Here is a 16267-nt window from a genome sequence, read left to right as displayed (position 1 = left end):
TTAAGGCTTTCGAAAATCACGATCACAATATATATGTCCATGCCTAATATCCGGTGGCCATAAAGTGATCAATTTTTTTATAAATTGTTACATTTTTGGTATTTGTTATGCAGCAAGCCCAGAGATTGTTGTGTACACTATGATTTTATATAAAATTAACTTTAATGTGTGATAGGAATAAAACGTGATCTTAAACAAATGATTTCTCCACTCAAATGAATGGCGGCTTGGACCCGGAAAAAGTATTACATACGTCACAAACACGTCACCACTTAACAAGCAGGTAGAAGATTAGAAAGTATTGCCTGGACTAATGAGTCTCAATTTTTGCTGCGACATCAGATGGTAGGGTCAGAATTTGGCGAGAACAACATGCAAGCATGGATCCATCCAGCCATGTATTAACGGTTCAGGCTGGGGGTAGCGGTGTAATGATATGAGGGATATTTGCTTGGCACACTTTGGGCCCATTAGTAGCAATTGGGCATCGAGTCAACGCCACAGCCAACCTGAATATTGTAGGCAAAAGGGGGTCTAACATGAATTAAATATATGAAACTTAAGACTTATACAGGGCTAAGCACTAATGAATATTTCTAATGGCCCAGTTGGGCCAATGGATTTATTTTATTTTTATTTTTTTGCCTGCCACAAAAACCAAAGCAAATGTGATTAAATATCTTAGTGACATAACAAAACAAAAAACTAGTTGTATACACTATTTATGTACTTTTTTCATTTTTTAAATGACAAGTTTAACATAGTTTAAAGTATATTTATTGTGGAGGCAATTACATAAATAATGAAAAAGTATATATTTGTTGACTGTTGGTCTAAACTGATTAAGCATAACTTTTATTCAACCTAATGCATTTCTGTTATAAAACCTTAAGTTTCATGCCTATTTATACATTTTATGTCTAGTCTACTCCCCCTTTTGTAAATTATCATCTATAATTTCTGCATTATGTTATCATGAGGAATCGTGTAATTATTTTTAGTTTTCTTTCTCTGGATTGATGGTGATTGGATGTTGGCTCGAATGGGTTGTTTTACATGGAAAGTGGAAAATTAAAGACCTGTTTAAAATTATTTAAGACATAAAACACAATATTCTAGTGAATTTAAGACCTAAAATGTTGTTTTTTAATTTAAGACATGTTAAGACTTTTTAAGACCCAGCAAACACCCTGTATATGTGTGTATATCATGTTTGCATACAATTACAAAAAAAAAAAAAATATATATATATATATATATATATATATATATATATATATATATATATATATATATATATATATATATGGCTTATGTGAGTTGTTTCTAATGCAGTGTCTATGGACACTGTTCTCTCTTTTAGCTGCCGTTATCATGTCTCCCACAACTTTTTTCCATTTTCTGAAAGTCTTGATAACACCATCGTAGAGTTTTTCTTTTATTATTTCAGCATACAGAATAGAAATAAAAAAATATATATATTTGTTGTACTCTCCCTCTTCCAACTATGATGAGTCCCACTTCTGAGAAACCCAGAAATGTGAAAAGAGTCCATTAGCATTGATGTTTTTGTCACTGTACAAGGAAGACATTCAGGAGCCACCTCAACTGGCTCCAATGTGGAAGAGCAGCGGCTCTACTCCTTCTGGATGAGCGAGCTCCTCACCCTATCTCTAAGGGTGCGCCGTGCCATCAGAGATTTTATACATTCAGTCATTACCCAAAGCTCAAGACCATATGTGAGAGTAGGAACCTACATTAACCAGTACATCACGCACTTTGCCTTTCTCCTCCTTTATCACAATGAAGCAGTACATCGACTGCATTACAGCTGCACAGATATGTCTGTTAATCTCAGGGTCCCATCCTTCCCTCACAAAACGCCAAGACACTCTCTCCCTATGGCATAGGTGTCAAATCCAGTTCCTGAAGGGGCCGCAGCTCTGCAGTTTAGTTCCAACCATGCTTCAACTAACTTAATTATAGGTTTCAAACACCTGAAGGACTCAATTAGCTTTATCAGGCGTGTTTAATTAAGGTAAAAGCTAAACTGTGCAGAGTTGTGGCCCTCCAGAAACTGATTTGACACCAGTGACTTATGGTAAGGATTTTCCTCCAATCTGGAGATAGCAAGCCATGTTTTCCTGATCAAGCCCTATGGCCTTGTCGGTGCAGATTTTTATCACTGGTATGTCAGGTTTAGAAAAGTTCGATATAGCCAATAGGACATAGTCTGTAAAGAGCAGAGATAAAATCCTGTGGTCCCTGAAGTGAACTTCCTCTGGTCCAAGGCTGCAGCAAGAAATTTTATCCATAAAAATATTGAACAGAACCTGTGACGAAGAGCAGCACTGCCAGAGTCAAACATGCACTAGGAACAAGTTTGACTTATAGCTGGCAATGCAAACCAAAATCCTGCTTCATTCATAGAGTGTATGCTCATACCACGCAGCACTTTACAGAGCTTCTCTCAGAACACTCCATAGAATGCCACGAGACAGTCGAACACTTTCCTTTGTTGGAGTGGCATCAAAGTGGATTCCCTTATTGTTGAAAAACACCCTCCGGACCCTTTAAAAGGATTATTTTTGCAACATATTATATTTCAGTTAGTTTTTCAGTGATTATTGTTTGTTTAATTTACCCCTAATTACGTTTCCGTCTACCTACTATGCACATTTTGGATATGCGCATAAAGAAATCAATTGATGAAAAGCAATTTTTTGAAAATGTGCAAGCAGTAGTATAAACTTATTTGATAAAATGTGCATAAACTACAATGGAAACTCTTTTATCAAACACATTATAATAAAATGCGCATTAATAAAAAATTCCTCTGATTTTGTCATAGGAGATCATGCGATGATGAAAATGTGTGTAAATGGACAAACAAGCAGGCTGAGCGCATTGTGAAACATCTGAAATGCTGTTTTAGTCATATTAAAACATTATCCATTTCGATATTAGTGTTATATTATCAATTACCTCCAGGACTGTCTCACGCCTTCAAATGCCATGTGTTCACTGCGTGTCATCGTCTCCTCCGACGCTTGTTTTTAAAAAATAAATAAATAAATAAAATAAAAAATTTACGCAGCTTGTCCTGCAGCAACTTATGTTTTTACTGTTGATATTTGGCGCCAGTTAATTAGGAAGTGATGATTTTGTTCTCTTTGATTCGTTGGATGGAAACGCAGCATTATTCACACACCTTTAATGCGATATTCCAGTTTTGTGCATAAAGTTAAATTGCATTTTTGGATGGAAACATAGCTATAGACTGTTTACATGGACATCACTATCCGAATTATTTGTCTTAATCTGAATCAGACAATAACATGATTAAGGTGTTTACACGAGTTCATTTTTGAATGTTTCTTTCACGATCCCGTTTTACATGTCATAGCTCATAGTTTGATTAACGTCATTGCATCACCATGCCATCCATGTATCCTCTGGAGTTTCAAGTAATTTCAGGTGTTTCATGTTTAATTTATCGGCTTTAACTGCAGTTTTCACTTTCATACAGGAACATTTCATGCATGCTCCCTGTGACAAAAGAGATATTGGTTAGGAGTATGAACTGCTGGAGGAGTGTTGCTTTAATGGATAATGATACCACACGCAGTATGGGGGGAAAAAACCTTCGCATTTCAAGACAGGTGTCTGTGGTCCTTCCCAGACTCAGAAGGTGCAGGTGTGTGTATGTGTGTGTGTATATGGAACATCCTGTCGCAAAATACAGCGAAAATCCTACACGACAGTTATAGTTTGATTTGTACATTCTGTACTTCAGTTCAATAATACGACTAAAATCAGCATACTCCACGTCTTAATTCTGTCTAGTTTGATTATAACTTCAGCCGAATTAAATTAATCAAAAATCGCTGTTTAAATGATAGACTCTAAACTCTGTTATCCTAATCATATTAAAATCGGATTATTGGTGTCCATGTAAACATACTCAGTGATTTCACCAAAAGTGGCCAGCAGTCACCATATCATAATCAATCAAAGTATCGCCTAAACATTTTGGGGCAGTACTAAAGTTTTAAACCATCTGTAACAAAAGACTACAGTACCTGGAAAGTTCTGCGTCTGAATAAATTTCTCCTGGCACCTTGAAAAGCATTGGTCAAAATATTTTATAATACATTTGGATTATCTTTTTTGACAAATTTATTTATTTATTTAATTTGTTTTTAATGAGTAATTACTCATTCACTGAGGTAAATGATTAGGAAATCATGTGTCCCAACCAGTTCTTGCAACCATTTTCCATTAACAATAATAATTAACTAATATTTAAGTAATTAAATGCAGATAATTACATTCTATTAAAATTATTTACCAGATAAACTTAAAAATTAACAGGCTTTATAAAAGACTTCTTTCACTTCAGTCTCCTGAAATGTTGAAGCAACACAATAAACACATTTCCGTGAATGTTTGCTCCTACTTTTAATAAAAAAAAAAAAGAAAAAAAACACCACACACACAAACATACAAGTCAACCTCCACTTTCCAAACAATGGCCCCCCAGAGTCTAAAAACAGACTTGCCCATAGCTCATAACACTCAGACGCCATATCAGAGCTACTCTACATGGAGGTGAGGAGTGTTTGATAGCGCTATCTGCTGGCAGAATACAGATACAGCATTGCAAATTCAGTTCAAACACGTTTTATTTCACCAGACCGTTCCTCTGGTCCTCATACATAAACGCACTGTATTAAATCAACTCAGCTCAATACAGTTTTAAAAAACAGCAGTGGACAGTTAGATACAGAAAGTATAAAAAAAAAAAAAAAAAAAAAGAGACAATTTTCTTTTTCACGGTGTATAAATTTGGTTAGACGGGGCCAGGAAAATAGGGTTCACAAGAAACAGTACAACTATTATAAAAGGAAGGAGAGATAGCAGGAAAAAAAAACAGAGAAGGAGGTGAAGACAGAAAACAGTATAGACGTAATCGGTAATAATCATCTTCTATAAGATAGATGCCTGTAGCTTTTACCTCATACATGTACGGTGTTGACAGACGACTCAAAACTCCTCTGCCTTCTTAACCTCTACACAGGAAACCTCATTTCACAGCCTAAATAAACAACCATATTCAAATAACTTAGACTTCTCGTCTCAAATACCCCCCTTCTCACCTTTTTGCTTTAGTGTAACATTCATTTTGGTTGTTGTCTCGTTTGTGTCTTTCCTCACTCCTCCTCTCACTCTATCTGACCAGTTTGGCTCAAAGTGTGTGAGCTGTGCAGATAACAGAACAGGTATTTAACATTGATAACATAAATTTACTCTGGGTCAAAATGAAGCTGGAAATTGTCTAACTGTATGATTTCTGTTCTTTTTTTGGCATGGTATGGTCTATTTTATTTCCATCTTAAAGCTTTGCACATACTTCCAATGTTGTTGTCAAAATAAAAAAGACTGATTTGCTACATTCTGACCAATTACAAGTCTTGTTTTGAGACTGCTAGATTAAAAAAAAAAAAAAAAAAGCTCACACATTCTTTGACCTCATAAATCTACGAAATAAGGGGTTTCCGAGAGATAGAAGTCACACCATCTGTGTCTCTCTCCAAGTCTCTTGCTCTTGAATCTCTCCAGTCTCTACCAGAAGTCGCGGCGGTGATAGGCATCAGGGTCGCAGTATTTAGTCACCACCACTCTGTTGGCGAATTTTCTTCCAGTCAAACCTTGCATTGCCTTTTGGGAGTCAAATACTGACATAAACTCCACAAAGATCTAAGAAAGGAAAGAAGCACAAACAACCATTTAAGTAAAATGTGACGTTTACTTTTATAACATACACGGTTTGTATACAATGTCCAATTGAAAATGGCATACTATTTCCAGACTTCCATGTTGTTTTTGCCATAATTAACTTCTGATAAATATTTCATACATGCAACTGTCAGTAGGGCTGACATCTAATCAATCTCCTCTAATCTAAATGATAGCAAGCTGCCTTGATCTTTTGGCTATTTTTTAGTTTATTCATTTAAAGTACCATCTAACAACAAATTTTATGGAAAGAAAATACAAAACTATCGGACGTTATCTCCCGATCAGTACTTGAATGTATATGCATTATCACTAGTCATGCGGTGGCACAGAGTTGGACCTCTTTTTTTACTTCACACATAAGCAGCAACGCATGCTGCATGACATTACAGTTGCTGAGAGTTATTTTAAGTTAAGGTACTATTTGTTTTTATATCCATTTTTTTAATATATATTTACTGCACTAAATATATTTACTGCACTAAATCCAAAAGTGTATAATTTATGTTATGTATTACTTTATTGTTTAATCTGTTTGTTTAAAAGAGTTGTTGAATGTTAAAATAAGGTGAATAAAAAAAAAAAAAAGAAACATCCTGTTTCTTCGCTCTTCTTTATTCTTTTTTTTTGTATTTTAGAAGTATCGGATCAGGTTTCTGTATTAGTAGATCCTTAACATCAAATGACTCTTACTCAAGGGCAAAAAACCTGATCAGGACATCCTTATTTATAACATTAACTTAAAAATATCAAAGATAACAGCAAATACATACAAGTGTTGAAATGGAGAGACAACAACTATAGCTTGTAAAAGACAAAATAGCATGGATCAAATGATTATTTGATGAAGTCTGTCTGCTTTCTAGACTTTCGGCTAAATGTTTACAGTCCTCCAAACACTTTTTGATTTTGTACGATATTTTTATATTTAGAAACTTTATATTTTAGAAAACTACAAGCAAGTCTGAAAACAATGATTTTTCCATACTTTCAGACCTGGAAATTACTGACATTAAAGCCTATGGTTTTTAAAAAGGTTTAACGATCTTTTTATATGTTAAAGCAATATCATATTATCCAAATATCAGCACAATTATTTTAACTGATTTACATTTTATGCAGAATATCAACTGAATTTGGAAAAAAAAAAAAAGGCAAAGCTGAGCCACTCTGCACTTGGCATGGGACGATAACCTGTTTCAAGGTTTATCACGATTTTAAAACCTTTAAAAATGTCTCTTAAACCGTACTTAAGATATGTGAGGGTTTTTTAATGCTTTTTTTATGTGCTGTAAAGAAATCTGGGTTTTTGAAAGTAATGAAGAGAGCAGAAATCAATGATTTATTTTAATTATTTAGCCTGACACTTTTATTGGTCCAGAATATTGTAAATGTTTCCTAAAATGAAATGTGGAAAATATTTATTTTTAATTTAGACAATTTTAAAAACTTATTTTAGAGCAGTGATCACAATACCATGATACAGTAAAATCATATTTTTATGCAAGGTTATCATACAATCACAAATGTCAGAAACCAGCCCATGCCGATCTCAAAGCAAACACAGCGGAATTTTACTGAACCAATGGTATGAATTCAGTGGGTCAAAGATGAAATAGCCAATTCAAATAGATAGTCACTTGTGGAAAGATTGAGAGAAAAAATTGAATAAAACATGATGTAACGCCACCTATGGCTTGTTTCTCTTTTTTCCCTTTGTTTATTATTTAATATTTATTTTTGTATTCGAAACTTTAAAAGCAAATTAAAATGTTAACATTTTACTTAAAGTATAAAACAAAAACACATAGGAAAAACACCCTAACAAGCGATTCAAAAAAATATTAATAATAAGGTTAATAGAAGAATGGTAGATTTAGAGGGTTCTCCTAATTTTTATAATGCACTCTTTATTTATTTGATTTATCTTTTATTCAAAAAGTGAACCGAAAGCCATGTGTAGCTGTAAAGTTTTTTGCTGTTGATATTTTTGTATAGATGTGTAGTATATTCAAACCTTTCCAGTGCCAGGAATATCCAATCCGTCGACAGGCCGTGGGATCTCGATGCTCTTGACTTGGCCGTATTTGGAGCACTCGTCTCTGACGTCTTCCACAATCTCCTCATACTCTTCATCATCCAGCAGCTCCTCTGGGGCCACCATGTTCATCAGACACAACACCTCTGTGGGAATGCCGCCCATCTGGTTCACAGAGCTGTTCATGAGGCCTGGAACTTGAAGTGTGACTGGAGTCTGGTTTATACCCGTCTTCAGAAAAAGGAAAGACAAAAAAAAAAGCCAATGAGAAAAAGGATATTACACATGAACATACCTGATTAACACATTCACACTTTCTCTTACCAGCGTAGTGTTCTTGGAACCGACGCTTGCCCTCTGGACCAGGAGTTTCTTGTCCCCAAGCTGCATCCCGTTTAGCCCTGCGATGGCCTGTGAGGGTAACAGAGGTTGGACAGAGGTTAACATAAGTGACATTAACACCTTATCCACTACAGATACAGCCCATTTTAAAATGTCTCATTTAAGTATGTCATGCAATTAAAAGGATAGTTCGCCCAATACAGTCATTATTTACTCACCCATTACTTGTTCCAAACCAGTTGGAGCTTTTTTGTTCAGTTGTAAAGTAATGTATTTTTTATTTAATGCCATGTCAGCAACCAAGGCTATTTTCATGGCAAGAACATTTTAATAATAAATATACAATTAAAAACAACAAACAAATGAATACTTAAAATTAAAGTTTTAGTGTTAAAACATAACAAGAAATCCAATATTATTGCTGGTGTCACTTTGCTGAAAATTTCCTTAAGAGATTTCATTTCATAAAAAAGTCTTCTGGAATCATTTAAAGCAGTACAGTCTTTCGATCAGTTCAACACAAAACCAAATATTCTTAAGAATGTTGGAAACCATAAGCAACTGACATCCACAGTAGGCAAAAAAATACCAATAAAGTCACTGGCTTATGCTTTCCAAAATTCTTCAGAATATCTTCCTTAGTGTTTAACAAAAGTAAGAAACTCAAGCAATTCTGAAATGAAAGTTGAGGGTGAGAAAACTACGATAAAGTTTACATTTTTACCTGAACTATGGCTTTAAGGTTGCAACACAAAAACAAATAGGAGTATTGGACTGTGTATTGCAAATGCTGTTATATGCAAAGTATAATTGCATTTAAGCTTTGTATTTTCATCACCTGGTCACTGATATTGACGTCAACATATTCACAGAAGGCATAGCCCTTAGACAGGCCTGTAGCGCTGTCTTTCACCAAATTGAAAGCCTTCAGAGGACCAAACGATGTCAGCAATTCTTTGACCTGTGGACAAGTAAAGAAAATAACGAACTTATGTATTATTTTGCATTGATAAACACTAATTTACTGCACATAAATGCTCTAAATGACAATATCTTTTAAGTCTTGTTATCAGTAACATTTCAAAAAATGGAGCTAAACGTTTTATAAAAAAACACACAAATATTATCAATAATAATTCTAAAGTAGTCTTTATATTTTACAGAGCTATATGCAAAGCAGAATGTGAATCAATATAAAGCACCACAAACCTGGTCATCATTGAGGTAATTTGGCAGACCCCCAATAAAGAGTTTATGGGCCGAATCGGGTACCACCGTGGACACAACGCCTACAGGGAGAGAACCTGAGTGTGATCAATAATGATCCACAGTAAATAACCCACCAGAAAAAAAGGTCAACAAAAGCATGAATGAAAATCAGAAATATAAATATGAATGTAAAATATTGATGATTAATAAGTAAAACACATGCCTGGGACGTAGACACTTGGATTCTCGCTCATGCCTGGCAGAGGCTGGTAGTCATGTGGTCGGCGAATCTTTAAACTCTGTCCCTGGAAAATGATGCCATCAAATGCCATGGCCTGTGTCGTCTCATCTACAGAGCGGAACTGCAGAATCAAAAATATATATACATCAATAATAGTCTTTATCGTACATCTCTCAAAATGTTTATTTGAGGATTTAAAATCGCTCTAGATTAGATCAAAGTCCGACCTCCAAAAAGGCAAAATTCTTGTCCTGGTTGATCTGGACAGCAAGAACAGGGTTGCCTGGGGCCTGAGTCAGGCCTCCCAAACGCATCTGAGCATTGAAGAAGTCCATCATAGACTCCTATTTGATATAAATGAACAAATCATTAGAACAATGTTATTATTATACTGTAGTAACAACAAAAATTGAATCCAGTCTCTGGTTTATGAACAAAAACTGAAATGATCATTATGCTATGGATATTATGTAAAAATATTAATTGCATTTGTCATATTTAATTTATTATCATTAATAATGTTGAAAAAGTTAATCACATCATTTACATCAAAATACTACTGGATGCGAGACATAATAATGAACTTCACCTCTGTGATTCCAAATGGGATGTTGCCCACATACAGCCGTCGGGCTTGTCGAGTCATTTGACTTCCCACGACAGGAACAGGTGTTGGGGTCACAGCCAGACCCTCAGGGGTCATTGTGGGCAGCAGAGCAGTGGCTGGTATCTGACCAGCAGCTGGCCAAAGAAAGAAGTGCAAAATTAGGTCTTTTGATTATTTAATGTATCTTGACAAATTAATGTGAATAAAATATAGATGAATCTCCAAAATTATGGACAGTAGTGTAAATGCTTTATCCAAGAGTCACAAATGATCACATATTCATACCCGTCAACCCTCCCATTTTTCCTGGGATTCTCCCGTATTTTACAATTCTATCCCGCTATCATCCCGTAAAGGTACTTCCCCATATCTTCAATCTTTATATGAAGAGTGGCAATAAACATTAAAAAGTCAATACTCCCTATACGCAACCCATACAGCAGAACCGCCAGGGGTCGCCCCTTGCTCTTAAATGTGAAGCTGTTCTGTGCTTTCATTTTATTAAGGCATGAGAACACTGAAATAAATGTAACTAAAATAAACTGAAATAAATAAACAGTGCAATTCCCTTCCTTTTTATTACAGCTGCTGTTGCCTCAATGCAATCTTCAAAACAATCAGTTCATGTACCGGTGCGCGTTCCATAGTGATATATAGATGCTGTTTCCCAAATGGATTCTGTAGAGGCAATGGGTTTTGGGTGCGTGTTTGAACAGACATGTTCACATAATAATAATAACAACATCTAAACATGTCGATCTTTGTGGATTTTCCTTTAAACACAACAAATTTTGCTTTAAATGAGCATAAAAAGACAGGAAAGCAATCGAATGCTTTCATTATAGATCTGTGCATTTTTTAACTGACACATCTGTTATTTAATGTGATCAAATGAAAAATCTGAATGAGAGATTCATACTCTGCTCTTTAATCAGAATGTTTAAATTATACCGTGAAGAAAATTTTAATAAGATTTGATTGCTTGATTCAATTTCTTTATAATAGCTATTAAATTTAATAGGCTAAACTGTTTGCCAATTTATGGCAATTTATTTTTTTTCATTGTTTACTATTTATTCCATCCTTTGTAAATATTATTAATAAAAACATTTTACTGACCATTTCAACTGTTTATTTACAATGAAACTGCTCCAGATTAACATATTTAGTAATTTGGGGATATTTTTTTGTCTTATTTTTACATCCAAATGCTGACAGGTATGCATATTTAGTCGGTATGGGTTGTCTTTTAATGCAGTCTAAATGCATTTAAATTCCTTTGGACTACATGTAAAATTATTTGAAATATAGACAACTGATGTAGGTCTGACAAAAATGCACCTTAATATTGGGCGAAAATATGTCCCAAGGAGCACCAAGATAGATATCAAAAACAGGTGTAATGAACCCTTATATATTTAAGGTTGTAAGCAGCAGAAGTGGTCAACTTAAGAGTGCAGTTAATAGGAGAGTACTACAAATAAATTTTTTGCATTCTAATTTGTTCAAAAAAAAAAAAGAAAAAAAAAAAAAAAAAAAAAGAAATACTCAGTGTTTTCAAGGATTTCAGAAAAAGGATAAAAAAGGTTCCATACTGATAAAAGCAGTCAGATAAGTGAACATTGTCAAATTTACTGTCTTGCCCCATAGACGCTGTATTAGAAACTTCTTACAGTAATTTGTTTTGCATGTGTGTGTGTGTGTAATTTGATGCAACATTGATATAATGAAAAGTACAGCTTTATAAATGTACATATATTTAAAAAATCTAAGTATTACAAACTTAAGGATTTAGGATGCTAAAAAGGAACAACTGGTAAGAAACGGAAAGAAGAAATTAAAAAGGATCTTACCCTGCATGGCTTTGTACTGCATGGGTGTGATGTGTTCAAATCCAGGAGGAGGAACATCCCAATATTTCTTCACTTTAATCTTTTTCTTCTCACGGTGTGGAGAACGACTGCACAGAAAGAAATGGAGACCATCAATGATGATATTTAAACATCTACACACTCTTTTAACCCTTCAAGTTTTATTTTCCAAGCCACAGTTCTCCACATACCTGCGTCTGTGTCTGCGGTCTTTGCTGTCTCCATGTCGGTCTCGACTGCCTCTTCTTTCTCTGTCTCTGTCGCGGCTCCTTCTCTTCCTGTCCCGGTCTCTGCTGCGACTCCTCGAGCCACTGCGCCGGTGGTGCTTGTTCTCCTTGTCTCGGTCCGCTGGACATTTGAGTTGCAAAAATTAAATAAATAAACATGACTAAAATTTGCATTTACTATGAATATATCACATGAGCATTAGTAGGCAGAGATTGTTATTAATAAAAAATAAAAGTACTTGTATTGGCAGGCTGAAATTTTACTTTAATAAGAATTATTCTGAAAAATGTTGAAGATTAAAAAAAAGTATTATACAGCTTTAACACCTATTTAATTGGCAATAACAACTAATTATGGTTATTTTATCAAATCTCAATTATCTGAGATAACCAAATAAGGGTAGTATATGTTTTTCATGTCAACATTTTTTTCTTAACATTTATATAATTACTTGTATGTATGCATGTAAGTATGTTTATATATATATATATATATATATATATATATATATATATATATATATATATATATATATATATATATGTTATAACCCAATTGTTTTTTAACATCTGTAACATTTACTCACCCTCGTGTCAATCCAAACCTCAATGACTTTCTTTCTTCTGTGGAACACAAGAGAAGATATTTTGAAAATATCCCTGTCTTTTTTGTCCTATACAGTGCAAGTCAATGGATAAAAAAACTGCTTCACTACAAGCACATCTTTGACTGTGTTCCACAAATTTAAAGTCATTCAGGTTTGGTCAACATTAGGAACTTTATTTTTGGGTTAACCATCCTTCTAACCAACTAGGGCACGATCATTCAAAACAGGACCAGGGAGCATTTTTGCCATCACACTTCGATCTAAACCCTGGTAATCTAAAATAATCTACTAATATTTCTGCAGGCATGCACACATGAAGCTAAACTTTTTTTTTCTTAATCTCGTTATAATACACACACACACCATATGCAATACAGACTTGTAATACACATAACTCGTGTTCGTGTGTGCGATGTGATGCTGCAGACCCTCCTTCGGGCTGCAGAAACATCCAGGTTAACAGATCCACCCACTAACCGCCACTATTACGCTTGAGCAGTCCCTCATTCTCATCCCAGTTTATACCTTAATATCTCACCTTGTTTGTTTTCGGTCAGCTGTCTCTCAAACTCGTCAAAGTCTGACATTTTCCAGCAGCTCCGACACGCCGACTGAATATGAAGCGAGCTAGCTAGCTAACAGCTAGCAATGCAGCTGCTGCGAATATCTCGCAAACCAGAAAATTAAACTCACACCAAACGCAAAGCGACTGCGAATCTACAGTAGATATAAGAAAAATTGTAGTCCTATGAAAACAAAGCGAAGGTTATTGAGAGCTGCAGAAGTCGAAATGAGGTCTTCCAGAAGCGTCCAGAACATACAAAGGCCAGCATGAGGAAAACGTGCTTTCAAAGAGACCGAAAGTAAGCATACATGCAGCACATAATGGATAGGAATAAACAAGTGCTCTGCTAGCGTAAACGCTAATGTTTTCCTCAAAAATACCGATATACATTAAGTACAGCCAGCATTTTACACCAAATCTCTGAAAGGCCGTAAGAGTGCCCCCCACAAAAGGTCGTGGCCACTCCCAATTACTTCCGGGTCACCTTTACGTTTCATGCAGTTGATTTAACGGATTTCGGATTCCTGCTGCAGACTCCTGGATTATGCATATGCATTTGAAATCGCGATATGTAAACAGACGTATTCTGAACAAAGTGTTAAATAAAACGAATGAATTAGATTCATTGCATTGTTTTGTATCTGCCTGCGCCCCCTATTGGAAAATCTCATGTTCACACGCAGTCAGCAAGTATTTCCTCGGATTTTGATTCAGCCTAGTGACTCGATCGAATCTTTTGAATCAACTCACACAAAAATCTAAACACCCTATGGCTATTTAAATGTTTCAAGATTCAAGCTTTTGTTTTTCACCAATAGATAAATAAAGAATATTTGGTAACACTTTACAATAATAGTACATGAGTATTAATATGTAAACTAACTTTATTTTATTATGTTAGTGAGTTAAGGCGCACACTAATTATGAACTAACTTAACTACAACATGATTTACAAGAGTTCATGTGTGAAAAACGGAGCCTTACTTGTTAGTACATGTTGTTAATTGTTGTATTAATAAACATAATTTAAGTGAAATTTCATCAACATGATCTCATGAGCTGTTAAATTGTCATGCCTTTACTTGAAGGGCCACAACAGAATTAGCTCATCCTTAACTCATTAACTCCTGTGTTTAAACTGTTGATGTTGACAAAACACTATACATTAACATATCATGAGTTCATGGTGGTTAAATTAGGCAAAAACTAATGGGGTAATTATTACATTAATTAACAAACATACAAACAAGTAATTAACGTAGCCATTATACGTATATGGGTACACAAATCGCTAGGTCTTGACAGCATATGTTTTTAGGTCATTGTATCTTATTATACTAAGTTAATCATGTTCTAACTTAATTTTCTAAGTTATGCAAGCTGTTTTAAGTCAGTTTAACATAATATTAAAGAGTATAAACGAGTTCAACCCTTGTAAAATAAGCTAAAGGAAAATGGATGAACAAGTTAGTCTATGCTAGATACTTCCTATTTGAGAGTCAAAATAACACACAGGCAAAATAATGTGAAATTATCACTCTGCGCAAGAACCTGGAAATCACTTACTGCCAGTGTATCACATTTAAAACTAACAATCAGTGTCATTGCAACACATGGGCACAGACTCATGGTGAACTGATTGCCTACCGTTCAATGTTTATCCTTTTGACTTTATATTTAATTAGCATTGCTGTTGCTAAAGCACCAACCATGCATGGCTGAATTGTTGCCTGACTTAATTTCCAAATACGATTCTTGTACTTTATGCTAACAATTTTAATGGCTATGTCTCTTCATTGAGGCTGACACGCATTCTGTGTGTTTGTGCTTTGTGAGTTCATTCTTCCAGGGTATCTTGGCAAGGCTTCCAGAATCGGTCTAATCGAGAACACAAATTCATTCTTTGTGTTCACAGAACTGAGAAAGAGCTATGAAAGCTTGCACTCCAGAGTAATGCCAAATGTGCCTCAGATTTCCTGAAAAGTGAAGCTGGTGACTGGCTGCAGTATGGGTCATACACTCTACCCTCTCTGTGTAAATGACATGTCACATGAAAAAAAAAAAAACACATTTAACTTCAAATAATTGTTCCTGATGGTAATTTCTTACTTCTGTCATAATGTCTTATTTAACTGATGTTGGCCTATGTTACTTTTTATTTTTCTCACATGCCTGCTTTTATTGAGTAAAAGATTGATGTTTAAAATGTTTTGTGGTGCCAGCAATGTGTGCTCAGGATCAGTACCGCCATACTTGTGCTTTAAATCCAAAATATGACATCACCTTCATTTTTATTCTGTGGAAGAAAGAGGGGACATTTATGTTGATTGATAAACTCAGATTGCACTGCCAGTTATTTTAAAAATTAAAACATATGCAATTAGTATCATTATCAAGCATTGTTAAGTTAAACATCTTAAAGACATATTATACATGAATATAGCTGTCTGATATTGTGGATGAGCAGACACTCTTCCATGTCAGGGAAATAAAGTCCAGCTTGCAGAGGCTGCATTCGACCTCAGTGTATCATAAGAGCCACACATAGGCTTTATAATCTCAAGTGCCTCTCTTGCATTATGAATTACAAAGGACCCCATTTTCAGATCTAAAAAAATCCTTATATGTTCTTCTGGTGTAGAAAAGAAAATCACCTCATCTACCTGTAACACCAAGTAATTTCGGGGAGAATATTCCTTTAAGTTTGTTCCTGATTTAATTAATCATTTTCGCTGATACTTCTGATGGATTCAGTAGAAT

The 16267-nt window shown here is 34.9% G+C and overlaps 1 protein-coding gene across 4 annotated transcripts; it reads right to left on the bottom strand.

Annotated features, from left to right (window-relative positions):
• Window positions 1-4667: 4667 nt before the first annotated feature.
• Window positions 4668-13978, bottom strand: u2af2a (U2 small nuclear RNA auxiliary factor 2a). 4 transcript variants are annotated; one of them, XM_073925078.1, is made up of 12 exons: window positions 13481-13978; window positions 12922-12958; window positions 12299-12455; window positions 12090-12196; window positions 10219-10370; window positions 9857-9973; window positions 9612-9750; window positions 9389-9483; window positions 9018-9140; window positions 8162-8248; window positions 7817-8068; window positions 4668-5760 (listed from the first exon to the last, which is right to left on the bottom strand). In XM_073925078.1, exons 4-12 carry the CDS (start codon window positions 12109-12111, stop codon window positions 5626-5628), a joined length of 1122 nt encoding a protein of 373 aa, XP_073781179.1. In that variant the 5' UTR covers window positions 12112-12196; window positions 12299-12455; window positions 12922-12958; window positions 13481-13978; the 3' UTR covers window positions 4668-5625.
• Between the last annotated feature and the right edge of the window lie 2289 nt (window positions 13979-16267).

This window comes from Danio rerio, chromosome 16 (genome assembly GCF_049306965.1).
Source record: "Danio rerio strain Tuebingen ecotype United States chromosome 16, GRCz12tu, whole genome shotgun sequence".
In the NCBI taxonomy this organism is placed as follows: domain Eukaryota; kingdom Metazoa; phylum Chordata; class Actinopteri; order Cypriniformes; family Danionidae; genus Danio; species Danio rerio.
This window is presented reverse-complemented; position numbering and strand designations above follow the sequence as displayed.